Source organism: Petromyzon marinus, chromosome 6 (genome assembly GCF_048934315.1).
Source record: "Petromyzon marinus isolate PM22_M1 ecotype Great Lakes invasive population chromosome 6, UKy_Petmar_22M1.pri1.0, whole genome shotgun sequence".
Taxonomy (NCBI): Eukaryota; Metazoa; Chordata; class Hyperoartia; order Petromyzontiformes; family Petromyzontidae; genus Petromyzon; species Petromyzon marinus.
In genome coordinates this window covers 16,549,278-16,571,979 of record NC_133672.1, presented here as the reverse complement: position 1 = coordinate 16,571,979, position 22,702 = coordinate 16,549,278, and the positions used below count along the sequence as shown (strand labels likewise).

At 51.2% G+C, this 22,702-nt stretch overlaps 1 protein-coding gene across 1 annotated transcript in view; it reads left to right on the top strand.

The window, feature by feature from the left end:
- The window catches only part of USH2A (usherin), a 122,108-nt gene that overhangs the window by 25,742 nt on the left and 73,664 nt on the right, over positions 1 to 22,702 (top strand). The window contains exons 17-30 of the mRNA XM_076065130.1: positions 77 to 352; positions 1,469 to 1,638; positions 3,603 to 3,747; positions 8,244 to 8,474; positions 9,856 to 9,986; positions 12,131 to 12,245; positions 12,801 to 12,902; positions 13,004 to 13,192; positions 16,203 to 16,336; positions 16,475 to 16,754; positions 16,904 to 17,107; positions 17,222 to 17,302; positions 20,136 to 20,417; positions 20,821 to 20,943. Coding sequence (XP_075921245.1) covers positions 77 to 352; positions 1,469 to 1,638; positions 3,603 to 3,747; positions 8,244 to 8,474; positions 9,856 to 9,986; positions 12,131 to 12,245; positions 12,801 to 12,902; positions 13,004 to 13,192; positions 16,203 to 16,336; positions 16,475 to 16,754; positions 16,904 to 17,107; positions 17,222 to 17,302; positions 20,136 to 20,417; positions 20,821 to 20,943 — 2,463 coding nt within the window. The remainder of the gene's footprint in view (positions 1 to 76; positions 353 to 1,468; positions 1,639 to 3,602; positions 3,748 to 8,243; positions 8,475 to 9,855; positions 9,987 to 12,130; positions 12,246 to 12,800; positions 12,903 to 13,003; positions 13,193 to 16,202; positions 16,337 to 16,474; positions 16,755 to 16,903; positions 17,108 to 17,221; positions 17,303 to 20,135; positions 20,418 to 20,820; positions 20,944 to 22,702) is intronic.

Below are 22,702 nucleotides of genomic sequence, written 5' to 3'. Positions count from 1 at the left end.
CGATCGGCGTACATCTGTCGGCAGGTCACGAGCAGAGCCGTTGCGATAACTCTTTCGCGATGTCTCCCTGCCGCAGGTGCGCTCGTTCGCTTTGAGCTGTTTCTGCGGGGACCCTTGGAGGGGACGAACGCGTCGAGTCCGTCACCTCGCGAGCACCTCGTGCACGAGAGCTCGGGCTGGCTGGACTCCCAGGCCGGCGCGGCGCCTGGCGAGGTCGCGCTGCCGGCCACGGCCACGAACGCCAGCGTTGGGGGCCTGCGGCCGTTCTCCACGTACGAGCTGCGCGTGATCGCCGTTAACCACGCGGGCGCCGGCTGCTCGCCCTGGACTCGCGCTCGCACTGGACAGGGCGGTACGTGACCCGGCGCACCTCGCCGATATTTTCTCTGCATTCATTGTGTTTCGCGGCATGGCAATAATTGAACTTTACAGCATTGGTCTAAGTTGAAAACTCATTTCTCAATTGAAAACTTTATTTCTTTACAGCTGCTTTTTGTGTTTAGTTTGCTGTCTTTTCCCCGTACCTCCGATTAGCACGGTTGGCAACTTATGGTTGATAAAACGCATAATCATGACCTTGTTTAAAACAGAGGCATTTGAAATGCCTCAATCCCTCAAACCCCCCCGCCCCCCTGGCGCTTTGGGGCTGTGGTTTGATATTTGTGCCCTGGATGTATTTCACTCAATGAAAAAAGCAGCGGTGTTCCGTGTGTCACAGTCAAGCCACGGTCGAGGCTCTCTCGCGGGTCCCGCACGTGCGAGAGAGCCGGGCTGCCAAGAGGAATGCCACTGAAGAATCAACCCATTGATTTTGTGTTGCCGTTTCACTCCGGCTTTCATTCATCGTTCGGTAAAACGGCTGGCATATTTGACTCTGGCAATCGCTCGATTAATCAGTCGAGCTCGCGTGATCGACAGGATACTGACAGGAGGGTGACGTGCCCTAGCGTTGCCAAGACAGCGTGGTCCCGTTGCCATGTCAGTGAGGGCGGCCTCGGCCTGCAGCTCGTGGCAGCCTCTGAGTGACGAGCGGGGACAAGATTACCCTGCGTTCATTTAAGCAACTACACACAGTTAGGTGCGCATGCATATGCATGCGTGCGAAGTCTGTACGTATAAAATGCGCGTGTGCGTACGTACATGCGATTGGACGTGCATGTGTGGAGCGAGCGGTAGCGCATCGGTTAGCGCTACGCTGCGCCACGAACCTGGCGACCCGAGTTCGATTCCCGCTCACGGCCAACAACGGTGACGATTATCTGAACGGGTCCTGGAACCTTCCCTAGGTCGACTCAGCCTCAAATGAGTACCGTACCTGGTGCGGTGTGTAATCATCGCCACTCGGGGAGACACCCGACACCACCGAACCTTCGTAGGTGCTCGCTAACAGCAGTTGCCCGAACAGTCTGTTGAGGCTACAGGGTGGGGGGGGGGATATCTTACGTCTTTGTGCGTGTGCATGTCACAGCGTCGGTGCCCATGGCAGCGCCCGAGGTGGTGCCCGTGAGTGCCACAGCCCTGAAGGTTTCATGGGGCCGCCCGGCCGCCCGGGCCGTCGGAGGAGAGGTGCTCGCGTACCGCGTCGCTCGGCTGCGGGGGCAGATGGACGATCCACATGCGCCTCCCGTCACCGCGGAGGTGATCACACACGGCGAGGGAAGGGGGCATGCGCAGCACGATTAGTTTTTACCCGTCAGTGAAATGCGCCGCGTTACAGACGTCCCTCACACTCGTGACGCTTCAGCAAAAATAAACATCATAATAACCTTTACGGACGGGAAAAGAGCCATTGAGGCAAGGGAGACCAGGGGAATGAAAACTGCCTGCAAAGGGTAATCGTCCAATGCACAGTAGATAAGTGAAACAATACGTAAATGAACACATTAAATAACAGAGAAATCCAACGTGGGGTAATGAATCCATTAGCAATCTTGGATCGTGAGAGAAAACTCTCGCCCATCAGGCGCATGAACGAATGAGCGTGCGAGTGTGTTACATGTCAAACAGTACAATTCAACTCTGACCCTTGTTGTTAGTCAGTTGACAATAATGCATGGCAACTGTGTTCAGCGTATACCGACCATCCAAATCAAGATGAACTGGGATTATACGTGACGTGCGAGCTGTGTCGGCGGTACAATGACGGTGAAGAGCGTGGGTGAGCGACGATTATAAGTGCTGGTGGGCGCGGAGCGCGGGCGGGTTCACGACGGGCGTGTAATGAGGCCACTCACTCCGGTCCTTGCCACGTGCGTTCGCTGTGGATGGACGGTGGCTACGCTGGGAGCCCCGCCCACCGCATTGGCTGCGTTTGTCTGAAGGCGAATGCTGGGGATCCTGACCAGAATCCCCTAATTGATGCCGTAGCCTCGGAGCTCAATGATTACAGTGAAGCTAATTATCCACGGGTCAGCGATTTAATGTTTGTGCTAAACGTAATCAGGCACACATGTCAGTGCAGCTGCCGTGCTGCACATGTTTGAGCTGGGCCGTTTTTTTTTTCCTCTTTGCCAAAAGTTTTATCCTGAATATTAAAAATGTTCAAAATTCAGGCTGACGTCATCATCAACAACAATGATGACGTCAGCCTGCACTATTTAAGACCGGAAGCAGGTGGATGTCCTCACTATTCTGGCAAATCGCTCGAAGATGCTGGATGTAATAACCAGCGAAACGTCGTACTCAAATTGTAAATGTCGTGGATCCACTCTTCAACACACCGGTGGGCTAAAGTAGTGAACTTTTTTGTATTTTGTCTTTTGTCAGCGTGACACATTTTTTACTGATTGGCCGTCTCGGGTGGTGGAGGGTTGCGACACATTTATAAATAACGCGATCTAACCCACAAACCTTTGTTATGAATAATACTGGTCGCGAAAGCCTACGTGTTAAACTGACGTTAAAATTACAATGATCCAATTACCCCCCCCCCCCCCCCCGTGGCTTATCTTGGGTTTTGTATTTGTCTAAGTCCTCACTAATCCAGAATAAATAAAATGCAATTAGTGGTGAGACCTGGGTAAACACAGATTGCAATGTCAGTATTTCTGAGACTTAACCCTGTGCCTGTTGTGCAGAAAAATGTAACATTCAAATCGCAACGTCACATTGTCAGGGACATTAAGAGCTTGCTGTAAAATCATGCTGGTTCAGAAAAGAGGATTGCAGAATGACAGATAATCAGTGGACAACATTTCAATTTCTGTATGAAGGTAAAATTCAATCAAGTCAGATTAATATGAAAAAATAATGAGCTGTGCACGTTTCAGATAATGCATGAGGACACTCCAATGCCTTCCCCCTCATGTCTATATTGTGCCTATCTTCTTGTCTGTCTGTGTCTTATTGTCCTATTTTTTTGTCTGTCTCTACAACAGGCGGATTATTTTTCAGTCGCTCTTCATTGGTGATCGCCCGCGGTGTGCATCGTGACTCTCTCTCTCTCTCTGCCCCCACACCTGACGGGGGTGGTTATGTGCGTGGGCCCCTTTGATAAGCAGTGTCGTGGAAGCTTCGTGGTTGAGGTGTGTGTGGGGTAAGTGGCACGGTGGAGGTGATGGACCTTGCTCGGTGCGTCTCCGGCCTCCGCCGTGTCCCTCCAGGAGGTGTGTGTGCGTGGGCCCCATGACGAGTCGTGTTTGGTGGAGGGCCTGGAGCCGTTCTCTCGTTACAACTTCTCCGTCAGCGTGTGCACGGAGCGCGGCTGCGTCGGGAGCGCGCAGGGTGTCGGGGTGACGCTGCCTGCAGGTACAACCACACGCACACTCACGCACACTCACGCACACTCTCGCACGCTCGTACCAAAGATCCCCCGTGTAGCCTGAGCAGACTGTTTGGACAAGGGCTGTTAGCGAGTTGCACCTATGGGTGGCCGGCACTATTCCTGGTCGCCTTTGTCTCCCCAGTGACGATTTTTACACACCGCGCCAAGTATTCATTTGAGGCTGAACCGACCTAGGGGAGGCCAAAGACCCATTCAGATAATCGTCACTGGTGTTGGCAGTGAGCGGGAATCGAACTCGGGTCGCCAGGTTCGTAGCGCAGCACACTACCGCGCACTATGCGCACCATCAAAGTTCAAAGTTCCCCCGTGTAGCCTGTAACAGACTGTTGGGGCAAGTGTTGTTAGCGAGCACCTATGAAGGCCGGAACGGTACACGAGGGGGGTGGGTGGCCAGCACCACGCCCGACCGCCTTTGTCTCCCCAGTAGCGATGTTTACACACCGCACCAGGTACTCATTTGAGGCTGAGTCGACCTAGGGGAGGCCCGGGACCGGTTCAGGCAATTGTCACTGGTGTTGGCCGTGAGTGGGAATCGAACCCGGGTCGCCGGGTTCACAGCGCAGCGCGCTAACCGCTGCACTACCGCTCCCCACATGCGCACCATACACACACACACACACACCGCACGCAAACTCACTGCATGCACCGCACGCACCACACGCACGCACTGCACCATAAGCGCGCGCACGTCACGCTCGGCGCTCTCTCGCACGCACTCACTGCTGCCTTCCCGAGGGCCCGGCTGGCACACTCTAGAGCACGAGCTTCTTTAATTATCTGCTTCTGTGCTTTAGATGTATAAAAAGCAATACCTCGAGCCTTAGCTTTAAATTCGGTAATTCAGTGGTGGCACTTACCGCTGCGTAAAAAACAGGAGCGCGTGCTGACTCAGCGGCGCTGTCATCGGCGTCTCAATTATCCCCCCCCCCCCCTCGGCCGCTGGCATCTCAGAAAGCCACCGCGACTCAGAGCCAACATCAGTCGAGGCCCGCGCTCCCCCCGCCCCCGCCTCCTCCGCCCCCCCCCACCCCCCTCGCTCCCCCCACCCCCCTCGCTCCCCCCACTCCCCCCCCCGCGCTCCCCTCACTCCCCCTGCCCGAGCATGCAAACCCGCTTTGAGTGGCCCGCGCGAGCACACACAGAGCACGCTCGCTCCCGGTTGGGCGTAACGCACAAGCGTGCCGCGCGCGTTGCGTGTTCTGAGCGTTTGCGACGCGGGAAATCGTTCCTGCTGTCCTCGCTTCCGAGGGCAGAGTCGTGGTGTGGGCTCAGAGTGGCACGGGCTTGCCTCAGTGTCTCCGTTAAGTTCAAGCAATCTCTGTGTGCGCCTGGTGCACGTGCATGCTCACGGCGAGTTCCCTGTTTTTTTACGCACTCCTCGCATCAGGCGAGTGTGATAGTGGAGCAGCTATGCGGCTAGTCGCTTACTTTGCTCCGTGGGCGGTTGCCCCCGTGGTCTGGAATTCCCTTCCCCCAGCCGTCTGTGCTGTCGACTCCCTGCCCCTGCTCGAACATAGGCTGCTGACCCTGACTCTTTCCCATGACTCACTGCCTATTTCTCTCTATGAAGTAAATAGTATAGATACAAATTAACTCTTTATCTGTGGCCCACAACGCCTTGATATTGCAGGCACATTGAGTACCACGTCATTATACAGCCGCACTATCTAAATAACACGTGTAGGGTCCGGGGAGAGGGGTATGGTGCGCATATAGCGGCGTGTTTCTCAGTGGCATATTGCCGCAAAATGAAACGATGACAAAAGTTTACTTTTGGCCCCGTGGAGGGGCCGCGAAGAGCAACTGAATTATTGAACCGAGTTTTGGGGCTTATTACGGTTTTTTTTTCTTTCAGAGAGGAGTTCGTAATTAGATCCGGTTTTTCCTTTTTTTTTCATCACGTACAATATAACACAATTACGAAGCGATCGCTGGCAGCAAAGTGGGCACCGGCAATGTGACTCGTAAGTTACGTTCACGTGAATGCGAGCGGGCGTCAGCCCGTCCGCAGCGTTCTGCTGGGCTCACAGCCTGGGCCAGATAACGTATTATGAAGCCATTAAAATGATAAATTGTCAAAGCTTCTTTCCTTTGGAACGGGAATGTCACGGGCAGCCAGTTAAAATGGAACCATACATTTCTCACCCTGTCATTAGCAGACACCTCTCTTGAATCCCCGTAATAACTATACCAAATAGAATCAATATAGCATTGATGAATGGACATGCGCTGTATGTGGGGTTTTTTTCTCTCTGATATGAATAGGCTTTCGATTCGAGGCAATTTCCTCATATACTGCAGCCAGAAAATAATTATTGAAACTGACAGGTCGAAGCAGACTTAGCTCACCGCTAATACATAAATTATAACGCGCCCATCACAGAGCACGGCATAACGCAGCGTGTTAGCGCCACTAACAAAACAGCACTGCAGTGCATTCCGCATTCATTGAGCAAAGAATCACATTTGGCTTGAAGAAAGACTTCCATTATTTTAAACACGGTTGTTTATTTTTTCAGGAATGATAATTTGAATGTGTATTGAATTACATAATGCATTTTTTATGCGCTGAATATCATTAACGGGACGCTGTGTAGAGTTCATTTGGAGCACAAGATGAATGTGATATTAATTTTGTTTCTATAAATGAAATCAAGTCGTGCATACATCTTAATATTTAGCTATTATGCGGCCACATTGCAGGGGGCACTTGTGAAATGCTCGGTTTTACTTTCATTAACGTACACACAAATATACTCTCATTATGTACGATGATTTATGCATGAACCATACACCCATACTCAGAATATGTAAACTAACATATACACAAACATACAGTACTGCAAATATGTGATATATGTGATAATATTTATTATTTTAAATTCAAGTCTCAGCCCATCAATATAATGTTTGGAATTGACAAAATAAGTACCACTTTGTGGTCATTGACCTTGGTCTGCTTGTGGATACCTTTACCAAATTATGTCTTTGCCTGTTAGTGTCAATCATCATCATCATCATCAGCAGCAATTTTTTATCCACTGCTGGATGGAGACCACCGCACATCGACGCCATCCCTCATGGTCCTGTTGTTATCTCCTCGGATTGCTCCTCTATTTCGGCTGCCATCGTCACACCCGTCCATCGGCCTCCATTCCTTCTGCCGATGCTGCCTGCCCAAGCGCATTTAATTTGTTCCTAACAATCACCGCCATGCATCTCCTTTGCATTTGTTTCTTTGATCAGCGTGTCCCTCTTTCCATCTCTCACCCTAACTTCCAAGCACACCCATCTCCGTGGTTATCTGTGCACTTTCTCAGCTTATGTTCCACGTTCTTTGTAAGTGTCCATGTTTCTGACCCGTATTTTATAGTTGTTAATATGCACCGATTGAAAACGTTCTTCTTGAGGAAAATTGGTGCTTTTCAATGTAACATGTTCCATGAACGCTCACTTATGCTCTCGATCTTGTTCAAATCCACATGTCACTGTAGGTAATATATAATTGACCACGTGTACATACTGTACTGGCAAGGAGATTCTAGAAAAGATAAATTAAGATCAAATGCCATTATGTCTGGCTTTCTGTGTACTATGAAAAGGCATTTTGATGCAGTGGAAATCGATTCTCTCATCTGGGTGCTCACAAGCCAGAGCCTTGAGAAAAACAACAACACGATCAAAAGCCATCGACAGAGACACAACATCTCCACTGAGATCGCACGTTCAAGAAAGTAACGGTGTGAAGCGGAAGAGGAGTTAGGCAAGAAGATATGCTCTCACAACAGGGGTATTCACAGCGACACTCCAAGATATTGTCCAACAAACCGGAATTGGAGAAGTAAAGGCATAAGTGGTTAAAGTGGTAAGAGTCTTAGCTTTGCTGATGATATCGTCATTATAACTACCACTGTTAATGAACTACGGGAAATTACTGAACGTTTCATGCAGTGCTATCATAATAACAAATTAATCAGCTTCGGCCCCTTCATCAATCCACTGCTGAATGAAGACCTCTTGCTGTGTGGATCATGGGGGTTGTTTAATCATACTACACCACACTGGGCGGTGCGGGTCGGCGAACGGGCACCCAAGACAAGGTTCAGATATTTACTCGCTCCTCATGTTAGCTGTAGCTCAAAATTAAAACCCAAGCGTCCGCATTGACAGCGCAGCGTGCCGATCGCCGTTGCCACTGCTGCCCCCAGCCTCCAGCGAAGTTCGCAAACGTCGCACAGCGTTCCTGCGGTTTGGCCGGGAAAAATCCGTTTGTGATTGAGAGATGTGAGGAGCTGTTCGTGATGCTGGGAAACCGGTGCCGGCAGCAAGCCAGCTTGCTCCACGCCGCTTCCAAACAACGGTGCGGTTGTTTCAAGCGCCCTGCGCGTGCATGCTTCTCGGTTACCGCGCGCGGCGCGCTAAGTTTTTCGGCGGCGTTCACGCATTCTGGTGCTTCCAGCTCCAGCGGGGCAGAGTGCGCCGAGCGGGCAAGGTGTCAACGCGTCGACTGTCCGAGTGGCCTGGAGGGAGCCTGGCCGACCCCACGGGGAACACCTTGTCTACCGGCTGGAGCGGACGCTTGCGGCACTGGCCAGCCCCCCGCCTCGAGCCAGCAGGGGAGCGAGGTTCCCGGGATATGCCTACTATCACTTCCCAAACTCCACGTTCCCAACCAACGCGTATTACACAGGTATGTCCGACTTCACAGCCAGCCCACCCTGGCCCATCAATGATTCTGGACGGTGTGCCACGAAATACAGAAAACTCTTAATGTTGACCCTTGCAGACACTGCCTCACATTTGTGACAGATTTTGACAATGAAATGGTTTTGAAAATCTTTCAAACTATAAATTGTATTTTGGCAAAAATTGTTCATGATGGATTTGAAGCAGAAATGGAAAAAGAGACCCTCGTGAAAGAAGATGAAAATGTATTTTTTTTCGCCTGGCTTTGTATATTGCTTACCTTTAGGAGATGATTGTGCTGCCATTACCTCTGTCATCATAAAGCTCATATTGTCAATAGCGAAAGCCATTAGTGGCACTGGGTGCAGTTAGGGCTTATTGACTTCACTGTTAACAAGTTAATTTGTTTTATTTCTGCCTGAATGGTGCTCGTTACTTAAATGTTCACTGTAAAAGCTCCATATTTTTTAGAATGAAAGGCGGAATAGCTAATTGTTGACAAGCTTAATCAGGAGATAAATGAAAAATATATTTTCTCCTGTAAATCATTTTGTGCTTAGCCCATAAGATTGATCATTGCAATACTAATTCTAATTTTGTAATTTTCATATCTAATGAGCCTGCCTCCGATTTCATTACTTTAATTAGAGTAATATGAAATGTCATTAATGAGCTGCAACATGATAAATACCATGTTAATTCGAGTATGACCCAGATTCCTCCACTAACCCAGGTTGAAAGCCCACTTTGTAGTGCTCTAATAAATTTATGTCATTTTCTTGGCACCGTGTGGATTTTTTGAGCTTGACTCAAGGCATTGTGGCTTCGAGAATGGGGGGAGAAACTGAAATTACTCGCACCCTCCGGCATGCCACGGTGTCACTAAATTGCTTGCCCTCTCAAGTGGTCCTGCACAACGCTGTGCTGCTTTAATACACCCATCGCCTTCGCAGGCTGCATGCCAACTTTTCCACCGTGTACTCCAGCACGCTCCACCATGTGCCACCTTTTGCAGCTGCGTGCCACCAAATGCTACTACTGTGTGGCTCCATGTGTCAGCATGGCCCACCATGCATACTAACCTATGCTACCCAGTGCAACTCGGTACCACTTTGTGCCATGGCATGTCACTGTGAGGTTCTAAAAGCCACGACATGTCACGTACCATAAAGTTCTACCTCTCTTTGAGTCATGAGTTTCCATGTGCTACCATGAGCCACCACATGCTACCACATGCCACTCTGTATGCTACCACATGCCACCACATGCAGCTTCATTCCACACCATGCCACTCCATTCCATCCGATGCCACCCATGCCACCACATGTCACCATGCACCACTGTGCCGCGCCACGAGTGAAGTTATCCCCTTGCTTCCTGCCCAGGGCTGCGTCTACGCTTCAGGACACGGCAGGCGGAGGGGCTGCTGCTGCTGGCGGCATCACGTGATGCTCGGCGCGAGTTCGTGGCTCTGCTGCTGCACGACGGCCGGCCGCGCTTGCTTTTCGACCCCCAGGTGCCGTTGCTGGGCCTCTCGCCCTGCCAACGTACCCGCTTGGACCTTGACTGGATTTCCAAAACGCTTCGACGCAGTCCATTGTGCATTTGAAAAATCTAATTGAACAGTCGTTTGACGCACAATGTCTACTCGTAAAAGATTGACAAGCTCCGCTGTTGAAAATACGAGGGGACATTTTGCTCATTTATTGGACTTCCATTGTCGTTAAAATTGCGGGAAAGCCAACCGTCGCTTGCGCCACAACCCCGGGTCGAGCAGGTGGTTGCGCGCTCGCTCGCGCTCAGCGCTCTCGGCAGCTCCCAGCTGCGGGTGCACGTAGGAGGAGGTCAGCGATAATCGTACGAGAACAACAACTTTCTTTCAAATGGAAAACAGCCGGGATAAATCAGCTGTTCTTTATTTTTTTCGTGCGAAATAAAAAAAAAATCCATTAAATTCTACGACATTTTTTTACATGCGGCTTCATTTGTAAAATAAACACGCGCAAAAAACAAGTGGGACAAAACTCAACATGCGAGTCCTGGTGCATTTGGCAAGCAGTTGGCGTCTGAGCGATGCCACATTGGCTGCCACTCGCAGATGTCCAGCTGCTCAGCCGTTTGCATCCATTACACCCCTCCGCTCCCCCCCCCCACAACGCGATCCTCACTCTCTCTCTCTCCGCTGCCGGCAAATCCACACGCAGCGACAGGAGCGGTAGCCTCCCAGAGTAAACGCGCAGGGCTCATTCAAAACTTCACCTGTAATTGGAGAAGAAGAAAAAAATAATAATCGCTAAACAAGAACGGAAAATAATTACGGGATGGACGTTGACGTTAGACAAGGCGTGAACTCGAGAGCCATGGGTGTAGGGACGCTCCGTGCTCTGGCAATAGGGGAATCGGGGTTTTTCTCCCCCCCCCCTCCCCCCCCCCCGGTCAGGTCTAATGAAGCACGTTGTCAGGACTTGCCCATTGTTGTCACCATGATAACATCTGACTGGACAGATCCCTATTTAGCCAAACTAAACATAATGATTCCCACGCCTTGGGGCTTGCGATTTTTTTTCTTCCTCCAGCACTGAACCCACACTGCCATCCTTCATAAGAGATTCCTATCTGGTGACATTAATAGAAATGCAAATATGCTTAACAAAGTTTAATTACTGCCATTAATCTCATTATCAGCTGGGTGTGGACAGCTTTATTGCCGCTCTCTTCCCAAGAGTACTCAGACGTTAGCCCTAACTGGACACGTTGAAGTGACGGTGTGTGTGTGTGTGCGTGAGCAAAGTTTATATCGGGATTGCAGAAATATCCACGCAGGTGAAGGCAATCTGCATTGTGTTTTGTTAAAAAAAAATATAGAAATTAGTAACCTCGCTTCAAGGATATAAGCTTGCTTGAACATTGTCCGCGAATTTAGCACGGGAAAACAGAAACAGAATACTCGGTTAGATAAAGCGTCATTTAACTATGCTACTCACAAAAGCCTACATACCAATTACCGTAATAACCGAATGAAAACAAATCTATGAATATGAGTCGGAAGCGGTTATAGGGAAGAGTGGGAGCAAGTGACTGTAGTGAGTGATCAGTGTGCGGTGTTTATGCTTCGGTCTTGCATGTCGAAATGTGTTTGCTCGTTGTTTTGCTACGTGGTGTTGGTGGCCAGGGCATGTGCTTTTTGTAGTGTGTATATATCTTCGTTTGGCAGCGCCTCCCTTGGGACGGGGCACTCAGGGTGGCATCTCCCACCCACCCTGCCCTTGATACCGCACTGCGCGCGCGCGTGTGTGTGTGTGTGTGGTGTGCGCGGTATGTGTAATGCTTGATCTTTGTGGTGTGTCTTTTGCGCATGGAGTGTGTGTGTGTGTGTGAGGAGCGGAAGTGTAGTGGTTCGCTCAGTGCACTACGAACCCGGCGTCCCCGAGTTCGATTCCCGCTCACAGCCAACACCGGTGACGATTATCTGGTGTGGTGTGTGAACGTCGCCACTGAGGAAACAAGGGCTTTCGCGCGTGGTGCTGGTAGCCACCCACCACCTCTCGTGTGCCCTTGCGGCCTTCACAGGTGCTCGCTAACAAGCGCTTGCCCAAACAATCTGTTAAGGCTACACGGGGCGGGGGCGATCTTTGTTTCCGGTCCGTGCCTGGTCAGCAGGGTGGTGCGGCGAGCCTGGACGGGGAGCGCCGCTGTGACGACGGCGCGTGGCACCACGTGGAGGCCACGAGGACGATGGGAGCTGGCGAGCTGCGCGTCGACGGGGAGGTCGCAGGTGCCACGCCCGCCCACGGTGGAGCTCGGACCCCCCCCGTGTAAACTCGTCCTGCTGCCAACACAGGCAGACGCACGTTCTAACTCAACGTGCGCACGCACGTATGCATGTTGAAGTTCTTTCGCGCCGTACGTAGCCGACCGTGCTAATCGGAGGTGCGTTGCCAAGTAGAACCTGGTGAGCATCCGAGTCTTCATGCGGTGTTCAATCGTGACAAACAAAAACTCTGGTTTATAACTTGCACCTTCATTGCAGTGGTTGTGAAACTCAAGAAAAGGTCATGGGGTAATGCTCATCTGCACTCTTGGCTCCGAGCCAGTGGTGAAAAATTCCACATTCATCCAGCAGTGGTTAGATTATCACTCATTATTATTCTGGTGTGGGCCACCGTAGTTGTACTGGTGGTTATAGCCGCGAGGTCTGGGAGAATATAAAAGATGGTGGTGCGGTACGAGTGGTGCTGGCGGCATTGGCGCTGGTGACATTTTGACCCTTAACACTTCCACCGTCGAACCTTATTTGGTGCTTCTCGGTCTTCTCTTTCCCTAAACACAGGAGTGGTGTCGGACTCTGGCCGAGGCCCCATCATCGGCGAGAACACGCTGGTGTTCGTGGGCGCATTGCCTCGGCGCTACGCCCTGCGCCTCACCGACATTGGTGGCTATCACACAGAAGTCACTGCACGCGTGCCGCCACGCTCTTCGCGTACACAACGAAGCTCACTCCTCTGCCCCGGCCTCCCCCACTGCCGCCTCTAGGAGATGAGGCTGCGCTGAGACGAGGCTTCGTTGGCTGCATGAGCGACCTCTTAATCAAGCGGAAGGACTCGCCTCTGGAGGAGTGGGAGCCGCTCGAGTGGGATCTTGCGGCGGAGGCCTCGGGAGTGCCAGCGCCCTGGGAGGGCTGCCCCACAGAGCTCCAGCCTGGAGCTCACTTCCTGGGACACGGTCCGCGTGCACTCTGCATTGTGTACCACAGAACGCCACACATGCTGCATGTGTATCACCATCATCAGAAGCAGCAGCAGCAGCAGCTATCAGCTATGTTTATTTCACTGTTGGGTGAAGGCCTCCCCAAGCTACTGCCATCTCGCACTCCACTGTGAATCCAACCACATGAGTATGATTGCCAACCACAGCTAACATCAGCAGAGCCATATATGAACGTGTTCTGGGACCCGCTTCCCTAACTCGCACTGTGGGTTGTAGCGAGTGAATTTTAATGGACAAAAGTCTATTTGTGCCACATTTTTTTTTGACACAGCGCTCCCAACAAGCCCATCAAATAACCAGATGAGTAAAATACCACCCATTTCAAAATAAATCAGTTCCCTATTCAAATTGATTGCTTACTTCACGTGACTAATCATTTATTCCAACGTTTGTAATTAATAACACTCTGTGTAAATAGTGCGTAATTCTGTGCTTGTGTGGCTGCCACTAATGCACTCATGCATCGATGCTCACAGGGCTAATTGGAACATTAAAGCATTGACGAGAAATGCTTAGGGCTCGCTGTGAGGACAAGTTTGTCTTATGATGTTGCTTTCTCCTCATGCTTGAGACCTCCCTTCCACTGCTTGTGTCGGGGTTTATTGTCCATAATTTTTTTGCACTTTTCCAGCTGGAGGTGGTTTTATGAGATTGTTAAGTGAAATCAGTGAAGGTTTAAAATATAATGAGCTTCATTGGCCTAATGTTACTTTTGGAAAAAAAGGCAGACCTAGTTAATCAACTTTAAGGAATGAATGGATGTGAGATAATTGTGCTGAGAGGGAGTTTAAGCTCCTTGAGGAGACGTCTGCGATCGGACGAAACAATGTCCAGTATCAGACTCAAGAGCGGAGCGCACAGAGCGGACTGATGTTTCTAATGTACGTATTGCATGTCTGTTGAACTTCTTTCGCACTGTACGTAGCCAACCGTGCTAATCGGAGGTGCGAGATGGGGTTCAGGAGAGGTGCATCTGAGCGCCTTCTATTTGCCGGGCAGCAGCAGCGAGCGTCGTGGCCCGCTCTATTATGTCGAACTAACAGGAAAATCTTTACAATATAAATGTAAATCCTCTTGCCCTAGCTCTTGTGGGTAAAATGCGTCTGTATATGTATTTATTACAGCGATCTGTCAATCCATTGCTCGACGAAGACAGACCCACGCCGGGTCGGTCATTGGTTAGAGCGGAGCAGGCCTGGGCTGAGCTGTCCTCGTTTGGTAGATGTTGCGCCCGCCCTTGCTGCTGCCACGATTTCTATCTCGCTCTGCCGGTGAAGCTGTTGGACTCAAAGTGTGACGAGCACGAAGCTGAGGTTGTGGCAGATCAGGCTGTGAGTGCACAATCACGGACCGCCGGAGGTGAACTCACAGAAAAAAAGTGAAGAATTCGACTGTAAGCGATGATATTCAATCACTGTGAGGGTTTGAACGTATCGTAGATCCGCACCAGAAAAAAATCCGAAGCTCTGTTCACGCCCAGCTCCCTCTCGCTTCTCAGCGCTCATGTCTGTTGGTGGCCCTATGGTGGGGGCCAGTCTATTTATCGGACGACCAATGCTGACTTCCTGCAAGATACAATTAAGAGAGTCAGCTTTCCCCTAAAGCTGTTTTGAAAATAAAAATATTCCGATAAGAGCAGTGGGGGTAGATGTATAGTGAGCGTGGCGCTGTTTTATCTTGTGCCAATTTGTGCAGAATTAAGTGCTCGAGCTTCCAGTGCCCCCCAGTAAGTGGCATTGCTGGATAGCAGTGCTGATATTGGACGTCTTTTTTCATTACAAGCTCTTAATTGCTTTAAGGTTCGCGTGTACAAAGACATTGGTGGTTTTTGTGCTCCCATGTCAATTTGCAAGGGAGCAATCTGCAAGTGCACAACAAAAATAGGTCCACGCAATATCATGGTGCGAGTCACCTATGCAGATGCATCTTCTCGTGTTAACACCGCTCATCATGATGAAATCCAATTACCCCGTGAGTCTGCGCGAGCGTAAGTGCTTTGGAAGCGGCGTGGTGCCAGCCGGGGGGAGTGGTGGCACGGTGGCTTGCGCCGGTGTTTATTGTCCTAGCAATCCCCGCTTTCCGAGTCGTCGTCCGAGGCAGTTAACCACGCTGCACGTACGTGGGTACGTTGAACTTCTTTCCCACCGAACGTAGCCAAGCGTGCTAGTCGGAGGTGCGCGGTCATCAGAGAGGCACTTGGCCTCGAGACAAACGCCCGGCCCTCGGGGAGGCCCAATGCGGCTGGGTGATTTGGTGCCACACCTTCACGTGTGCTGTGCCAGTCCCCATCGGCGTTCGCTAGCAGCCGTCACCGAACTCCGAGTTAGCGCCGGGGTGTGGCCTCCAGCATCGTCTAACGTTCTTTCATTGCCTTGCAGCACATTCGTCGCAGGAGATTCAACCACGAGCAACATTCAGTTACGGGACGTTGCAGTGATTTAGCATCGTCCGGCCTTATGCTCAGCTTTAAGAGATCATTACATATGTGCACACGATCTGAAATCCAGATCCGGTGGTTTCATATGGGTTTAATAATTCCCATTAGAGATTTTACAAAGACTTACACATAATTCATCTGCCACTGTTCTCTAAACGGTTCTTCCTCAATGTCGACTGGGAATTCTCACTGCGCAGTTTTAGCAAATGAATAATGGTTCCACATTATTATTGTCGCGTGGTGAGTTGAGAGCATGCACTGGCGATGGTTGGCATAGGTAGCTGCTCCTCACAATCAGCATCTTTATTTATACTGGAGGAATCCGATGAGCTATAAAGCTCTTTTTCACAGATGTGCAGTTGGATGTTCCGAATAAATAAGACGCGAGTGACAGTTCGTGAATGCCTTGTCTGAATCCCCCTGGGTGCTGCTGATTTCAATTTGCAAAAGAAATGTATAATCTGATTAAGTATTTGTCGAAAGGCAATCCAATTTGAGGTGATGTTCCTTGCCGTTGTGCCTCGCTAGGGTTTTTGGAGTTGCGGTCAGGCCTGTTTTCCGGAGAAGGTGACTTTGAGGTGTCGCTGCAGTTCCGCACGGAGAGGCGGGGTGAGATGATCTTGCTGTTCGCCCATGGTGAGGAGGCAAAGTCGTTCATCACGGTAAGTAAAACCAACTCGTTGTTTTTGCGAGTTCACCCTGGTGATAATTTTGCATTGCTTGCCTCTGTCTCCACATCACTCGTCTCAGCATGAGAGCTGCATCGTGCTCTCGTGTGTGGCGACGCTGTTTTCCCACAGTGTGTGCTCTCTGGAGAGCAGCTCCTGTTTGCCGTAGCCATTGGCTCCCAGACAGCCTTGCTAAATGCGACGGTGGGCAGGAGCTACTGCGACGGGCGGTGGCACACGGTGACAGTCGGCAGGAACGCCTCGTTCATCTCCGCCTCCCTGGATGGCGCACCGGCGGCCACCGCGGTGGGCGTGGTGGGAGACCTAAAGATCACGTCCCCTTTCTACCTGGGTGGTGTGCCACCAGGGCTTCCCGCTGAGGGCCTGCTCCACCACCGCAGCTCCCATCCAGGTGATTCCCGTTCACGCACGAAGGGCGCAGTGCAGGCGACGCCGCGTTCGTATGTCAGTGCGACTTAACTTCATGCCGTGAACGTAACGCCGCCACGCAAAATGTTCAAATGAGCTAAGTTGCTGCCGTCTCGTGATGTCTTTGAGAAGAGTTCGGAGGCTGCGTCGGAGCCGTGAGCCTGATGCGTGGCTCGGCGGTGGAGCTGGTGCCGGCGTCCGTGGGTGCGCGGGGGGTGAGCCTGGACGGGTGCCCCCGGGGGGGCACGGGCGCAGCGTGCGGATCCGCCGAACCCTCGCTTGTCTACAGCGGCACCCGGGGGACGGCGATCGACACGGGGCTCGACGCCTTCACCGGTTCGCGGCCGTCGCACCACACGGCCGAACGTTCGCGTTCGCCTTCGGCACGGGCGGCCGCGCGTACCTACCCGCAAGGCGCTCAAAGCGTTTTGGATGTTGTCGTTTGCGCAGAATACCTGTACAGGGTGACGGCGGTGAACGAAGCCGGGTTTGACGTGTCCCCCTGGGAGAGGGTCAGGAGCAGGGAGGGAGGTGAGTTCCGCTCATCGGCTCAACGAGCCGCTCGCGATGAGGCCCGCTGTGTGCTCCCCGATGGGGTGGGTGGCTTCCTGAGGCGTCGGGCAAGATGCGGAATCAAATTAACAGCGGACCAAAAGTTAAGGTGACGGAAAAAGCGAGGGATGGCATGGGCCGAGAAGGGCCCAGGCAGAGGACGAGGTCAATAACAAGGGCAATATCGTGAGGGTGGCCGTGATTGAGTAATTAGATTGTACAGGAGATACTGTGATTATATTAAATTAACTCAATTTGCATTGAAATCGCTCCCTTTTTAAAGTTTGCTTGCATACATTATACTATTTTATCGGCTTGAAAGATAAAAAAATTGGTTCCTGCACATTTATTGGAAATTAACCCCGAAAGAAATGAATGTCATAATTCAGAAGATAACCGCTAATGCCAAAAAAAGAGGGAATTTTTAAACAGTTTGTTAAAAATCCTAATAATATAGCTAACAGCCAAAGCATGACAAATGGCAAGAGGGGGTGCTGCAGGCACCGTTATTATATGGTGACTAATGAGCTAATTACAGAGAGCTTATTTGATTTACTGATAAAAAAAACCCCTTCAATTCTTCACTCACTTCACTCCTCACTGGGGAGAAAAAAGTCTTTGCACACTTTCGAAAGTGCCGCGTCTGTGCTGTCACCTCGGGTTACCGCGGGTTTCGGTGGAGATAGTGCGCGGGGAATGCCTGCGATGATATGAATGCGCAACAAATCACTGCCCGCTCTCACTGTTCGTGAAGTAATGACCCCAATCAATACACCAAATTAATCAATTATACACCCCTAATCGCACAAAACAAATTGAAGGATACATTTTAATCAATGTAATTACTTATGGTTCAGGCTGGGTACATGATTGGTAATGGATATTGTCTTTGCCTTAATTTATAATTGAAAAAAAAATAAAGTCTAGACTGCAGAGTGACCTCTTGATGCTATCGTTTAGATTCATAAAGGTGGCACTCAATCAAAGTTCGTATACAACGTGCAATACCTCCGTGTACACAGTGCAAACTCTGCACGAGTTTTGTCTAAAGGCACTTACGTGGACGAATATATTTAACTATGTAAAAAAAAAACGAAAGCGGGAATTATCTCGCGGTGAGGAGAAGAGATGGAATTTGAGGACAGGTGGAAGAGCGGCCAAGTGAAATGCAGCCCTTGTCAGAAGGAAAAACAGTTTTTTTTTTATTTTGCTTCTCTTACAAGAATTAAACAAACAAAAAAGTCCGCGACCTGTGTGCAATTTTAGGAAAAGCACTGACAATTTAATGAATCACCTGCGACATTACAAGCGCTGCAATGTGTTTATCCTGCTTCAAGGGCTTTCCCATCAGTACATCGAGTAGCCTGCCGGTCTGCGCGCATCGCACAACCAAAGTGCCGGCATTCATTCACGACCCCCATGCAGCAGGCTGCTGGCACATCGCTCTCATCACCCTCGTCACCCTCATCAGTCTCATCACCCTCGTCACCCTCATCACCCTCGTCACACTCATCACTCTCATCACCCTCGTCACCCTCATCACTCTCATCACCCTCGTCACCCTCATCACTCTCATCACCCTCGTCACCCTCATCACCCTCGTCACCCTCGTCACCCTCATCACCCTCGTCACCCTCATCACTCTGATCACCCTCATCACCCTCATCACCCTCGTCACCCTCATCAGTCTCATCACCCTCATCACTCTCGTCACCCTCATAAGTCTCGTCACCCTCATCACTCTCATCACCCTCGTCACCCTCATCACCCTCATCACCCTCGTCACCCTCATCAGTCTCGTCACCCTCATCACTCTCGTCACCCTCATCACTCTCATCACCCTCGTCACCCTCATCACCCTCGTCACCCTCATCACCCTCGTCACCCTCATCACTCTCATCACCCTCGTCACCCTCATCACCCTCGTCACCCTCGTCACCCTCATCACCCTCATCACCCTCGTCACCCTCGTCACCCTCATCAGTCTCATCACCCTCGTCACCCTCATCACTCTCATCACCCTCGTCACCCTCATCACCCTCGTCACCCTCATCACCCTCGTCACCCTCATCAGTCTCATCACCCTCGTCACCCTCATCACTCTCGTCACCCTCGTCACCCTAATCACCCTCGTCACCCTCATCACCCTCATCACCCTCGTCACCCTCATCAGTCTCATCACCCTCATCACCCTCGTCACCCTCATCACTCTCATCACCCTCATCACCCTCGTCACCCTCATCAGTCTCGTCACCCTCGTCACCCTCATCACCCTCGTCACCCTCGTCACCCTCATCACTCTCATCACCCTCATCACCCTCATCACTCTCATCACCCTCATCACCCTCGTCACCCTCATCACCCTCATCACCCTCGTCACCCTCATCACCCTCATCACCCTCGTCACCCTCATCACCCTCATCACTCTCATCACCCTCATCACTTACGTGCTTGCAAGACTGATCTGTAGCGCTGTAAGTGGAAGGTTGCAAGTTCAAATTCTGGTCAGGGGTTGACTCAGCCCATCAGCCCTTTCGATCAATCAATGCAAGGAGAAACCACTTTGTGAGAAGCCTACGGCGGTTGGTCTATGGTTAGACTCACCCTCACCGTTGGAATGTGGAATTCCCACCGCTAGATTAGGGTTGCCAATGGAGATGAGCACCGCTCGCTCCACGCTTATTTGAGCAGGGGGGGGGGCACTTTGGCCTTGATAGGAGACAATGTAACCATGCTGCCTGACCCTGCGACTTACCCGGCCGCTTCCCGGCTCTGTGAGTGACTTGTCGGTGTGGGTGCGGTGTCGGTGCAGCCCCCGCTGAGGTGAGACCCCCCCACGCTGCCCGCGCCATCACCGCCCTCTCGGCCGAGCTGCTGTGGGCCGAGCCGGCAGTGTTCACCGGTGTCGTCAGCTCCTACGAGCTGAGGGCGTACCACTCAGCCCACCCCGAGCAGCTGCCTGTCACCGCCGCTTTCAGTGACACCGCCTCGTGGGACGGTGAGCTGGTGGCGTGGTCTGTGAGGCCCCCGAGTTCGGACACCTCCGCAAAGTTGGTAATGAGCCAGCCCCTCGTGACGACCATCATCACTTACGGTGAATCTAGCACTTGCCCACACGCTGATTTAATCGCTCCATCTTCCTCCGTGAGCGTGCTCTCCAATGCATTCCCTCCCTTGGCTGCCACTCCGTCATTATTCTTAAATATTGGCCAACATCCCTTGAAGCTAGCTCTACATGGATTACGAAATGAGACGAGGAACGAAAATCGCCACCGTGTGTGAACGTGACTGTGCATGTTGATATGCTGCGCGGTAGTAGGATCGGAGATTCCTACCGGTAACGATTTTTCACCTCAGCCACAGCGTTCATCATTCTATTGTAATACACAACCGGTAGCAAATTTTCCTTTCTGATAGAAAAAAAATGAATGGTGTTGTAGTCCCGCCTGGCTTGTTAAGCGTGCGTGCGTGCGTGCGCGCGTGTGCGTCTGCTGCAGCCCTAGAGGGGAAGCTGGAGGGTCTGACCCCGCACACCAATTACAGCGTGACCCTACTGGCCTGCACGGCGGGCGGCTGTACGGAGAGCAGCGCCTCCCTGCTCGTGCGCACCGCCCGGCAGGGTCAGTGTTGGGGAATCCCTCGCGCCGCCGCCGCCGCCGCCGTTCAGCCCTGCTGCCACCCTAGCTGCCCTCCTCCTCCTCCTCCATGTAACTCGCTTCATTCCGTGTTGGTCATGTGTGTGTGTGTGGCGCCAACCTGTGTATATTTAAGCTAGAAATCGTACTTGTCTGGCAATTATAAAACATTATTTCCCAAGGGGGGGTGGGGGGGTGGGTTGTTAATCTTCTCGTGGGTGGCTAGTGGATTACTAATGGGTGGAACAAAAGCAGAACAAATCCTGTCAGGATTTCTCTTGGCCGTGACCACCTCGCGAAGGCTGAGCGTCAGAACAAACGGCGATCGGTGGCGAGAGATCGGCACTCGCCGCTGGGTTTGGCCGGGGTTGGGCTTGCCTTCACTGAGCCAGATCATGGCGAGCAGGGAGGAGAATTTCCCGAGGCATAATTGTTCCATTCATCTTGAAACGAAATGCATTAGGTGCGCTTCTTAAAGGGCCGACGCCATCAGAGACCATATTGAAAATTGATAGGCCTTTTAATTGCTAATGAATTTTCTGTGAAGAGATTTTAATTATAATTTGCTCAAGGCGGTGTGGCGGCTGGCGATTATTCCTGATAAGCTTTCGGTGGTATTTGGACAATGGCCAGTCATAGTTGCTGCGGGTGCGCGCACAGTGAAGACCTTGGAGGAAGAAGGGCCATTGTCACACGCGCGGGGGCTATGCGCGCGTGTGCGACGCCGCTCGCATCGATCCGGTGTTTTGATGACATGCAAATTAAGAGCCACGGAGCCCTCTCCAGCGTGCCTACGTACATTTGAACAGTTAACAAAAGTGTTTTTGCATAATTCAGCATTACCCGTTTAATTAAAATTAATTTATACTTCGAGCCAATTATTTGAAATGCTCAATGAGGTGATGCAGATGCAGTTAAACCTATGAATACTGTTGATTCATTTTTTCCCACCCCCCCCCCATCCTCACCAGAGTCTCGTTGGTGTTGGGTTGCAGTGTTTTTATTCAACCGTTGAATAATATCTCCAGTAAATTTTTGTTACCATTTAAAATGAGAATTGCACAAGGAGCCGCACACACACAAGGTGATACGACAATGTGCCGGCGTGTTGTTCGTCTCCTGCCATGGCCTAGCAGCCGCCTGAGACCTGTTGTTCATCGTCATCATCAACCTCATGCGAAGCAACCGGGGCTCCTCACATGGATGCGCGCGAGATCCCCAAACCTACGTGACTCTGGGCGTCCCCTCGCGCGCGCTTTTGTGATGTGACCTTGGGGCATCTTCCGTAGCTACCACACTGGAGGCATCGCCGGCGCAGCAGCCCAATTTGCTCTATGCGGGAGCTGCGTGGGTCATTACACCGAGTGCCATTGGTAGTAATCTGTGAGAGAGCTCATAATTTCTTACAAGCTCCTGGCACCTGCCTGATGCGATGATACAAAGACAGGATCCTGCGAAAGACGCATAGTTTTGTTTTCCGTCTCGTCGGTGGCGCAGGTGAATGTTTCATATTTCATGGACAGAAGTGATAATTGATTATTATTATTGCTGTCTGCCTCCATACATTTGTTTCAAGCTGTGCTGTGTAAGTGGATGATTTACTCCACGTGGAAATGTCTGTGAGTGTGTCTGGCTTAATATTCGGTGTGTCGTCCTCAAAAATATCGTCCCTGCATGTTACGTCACAAACTCAAACCTCTTTGTATGTATGTATGTTGAACTTCTTCTGCACCGTACTAATTTG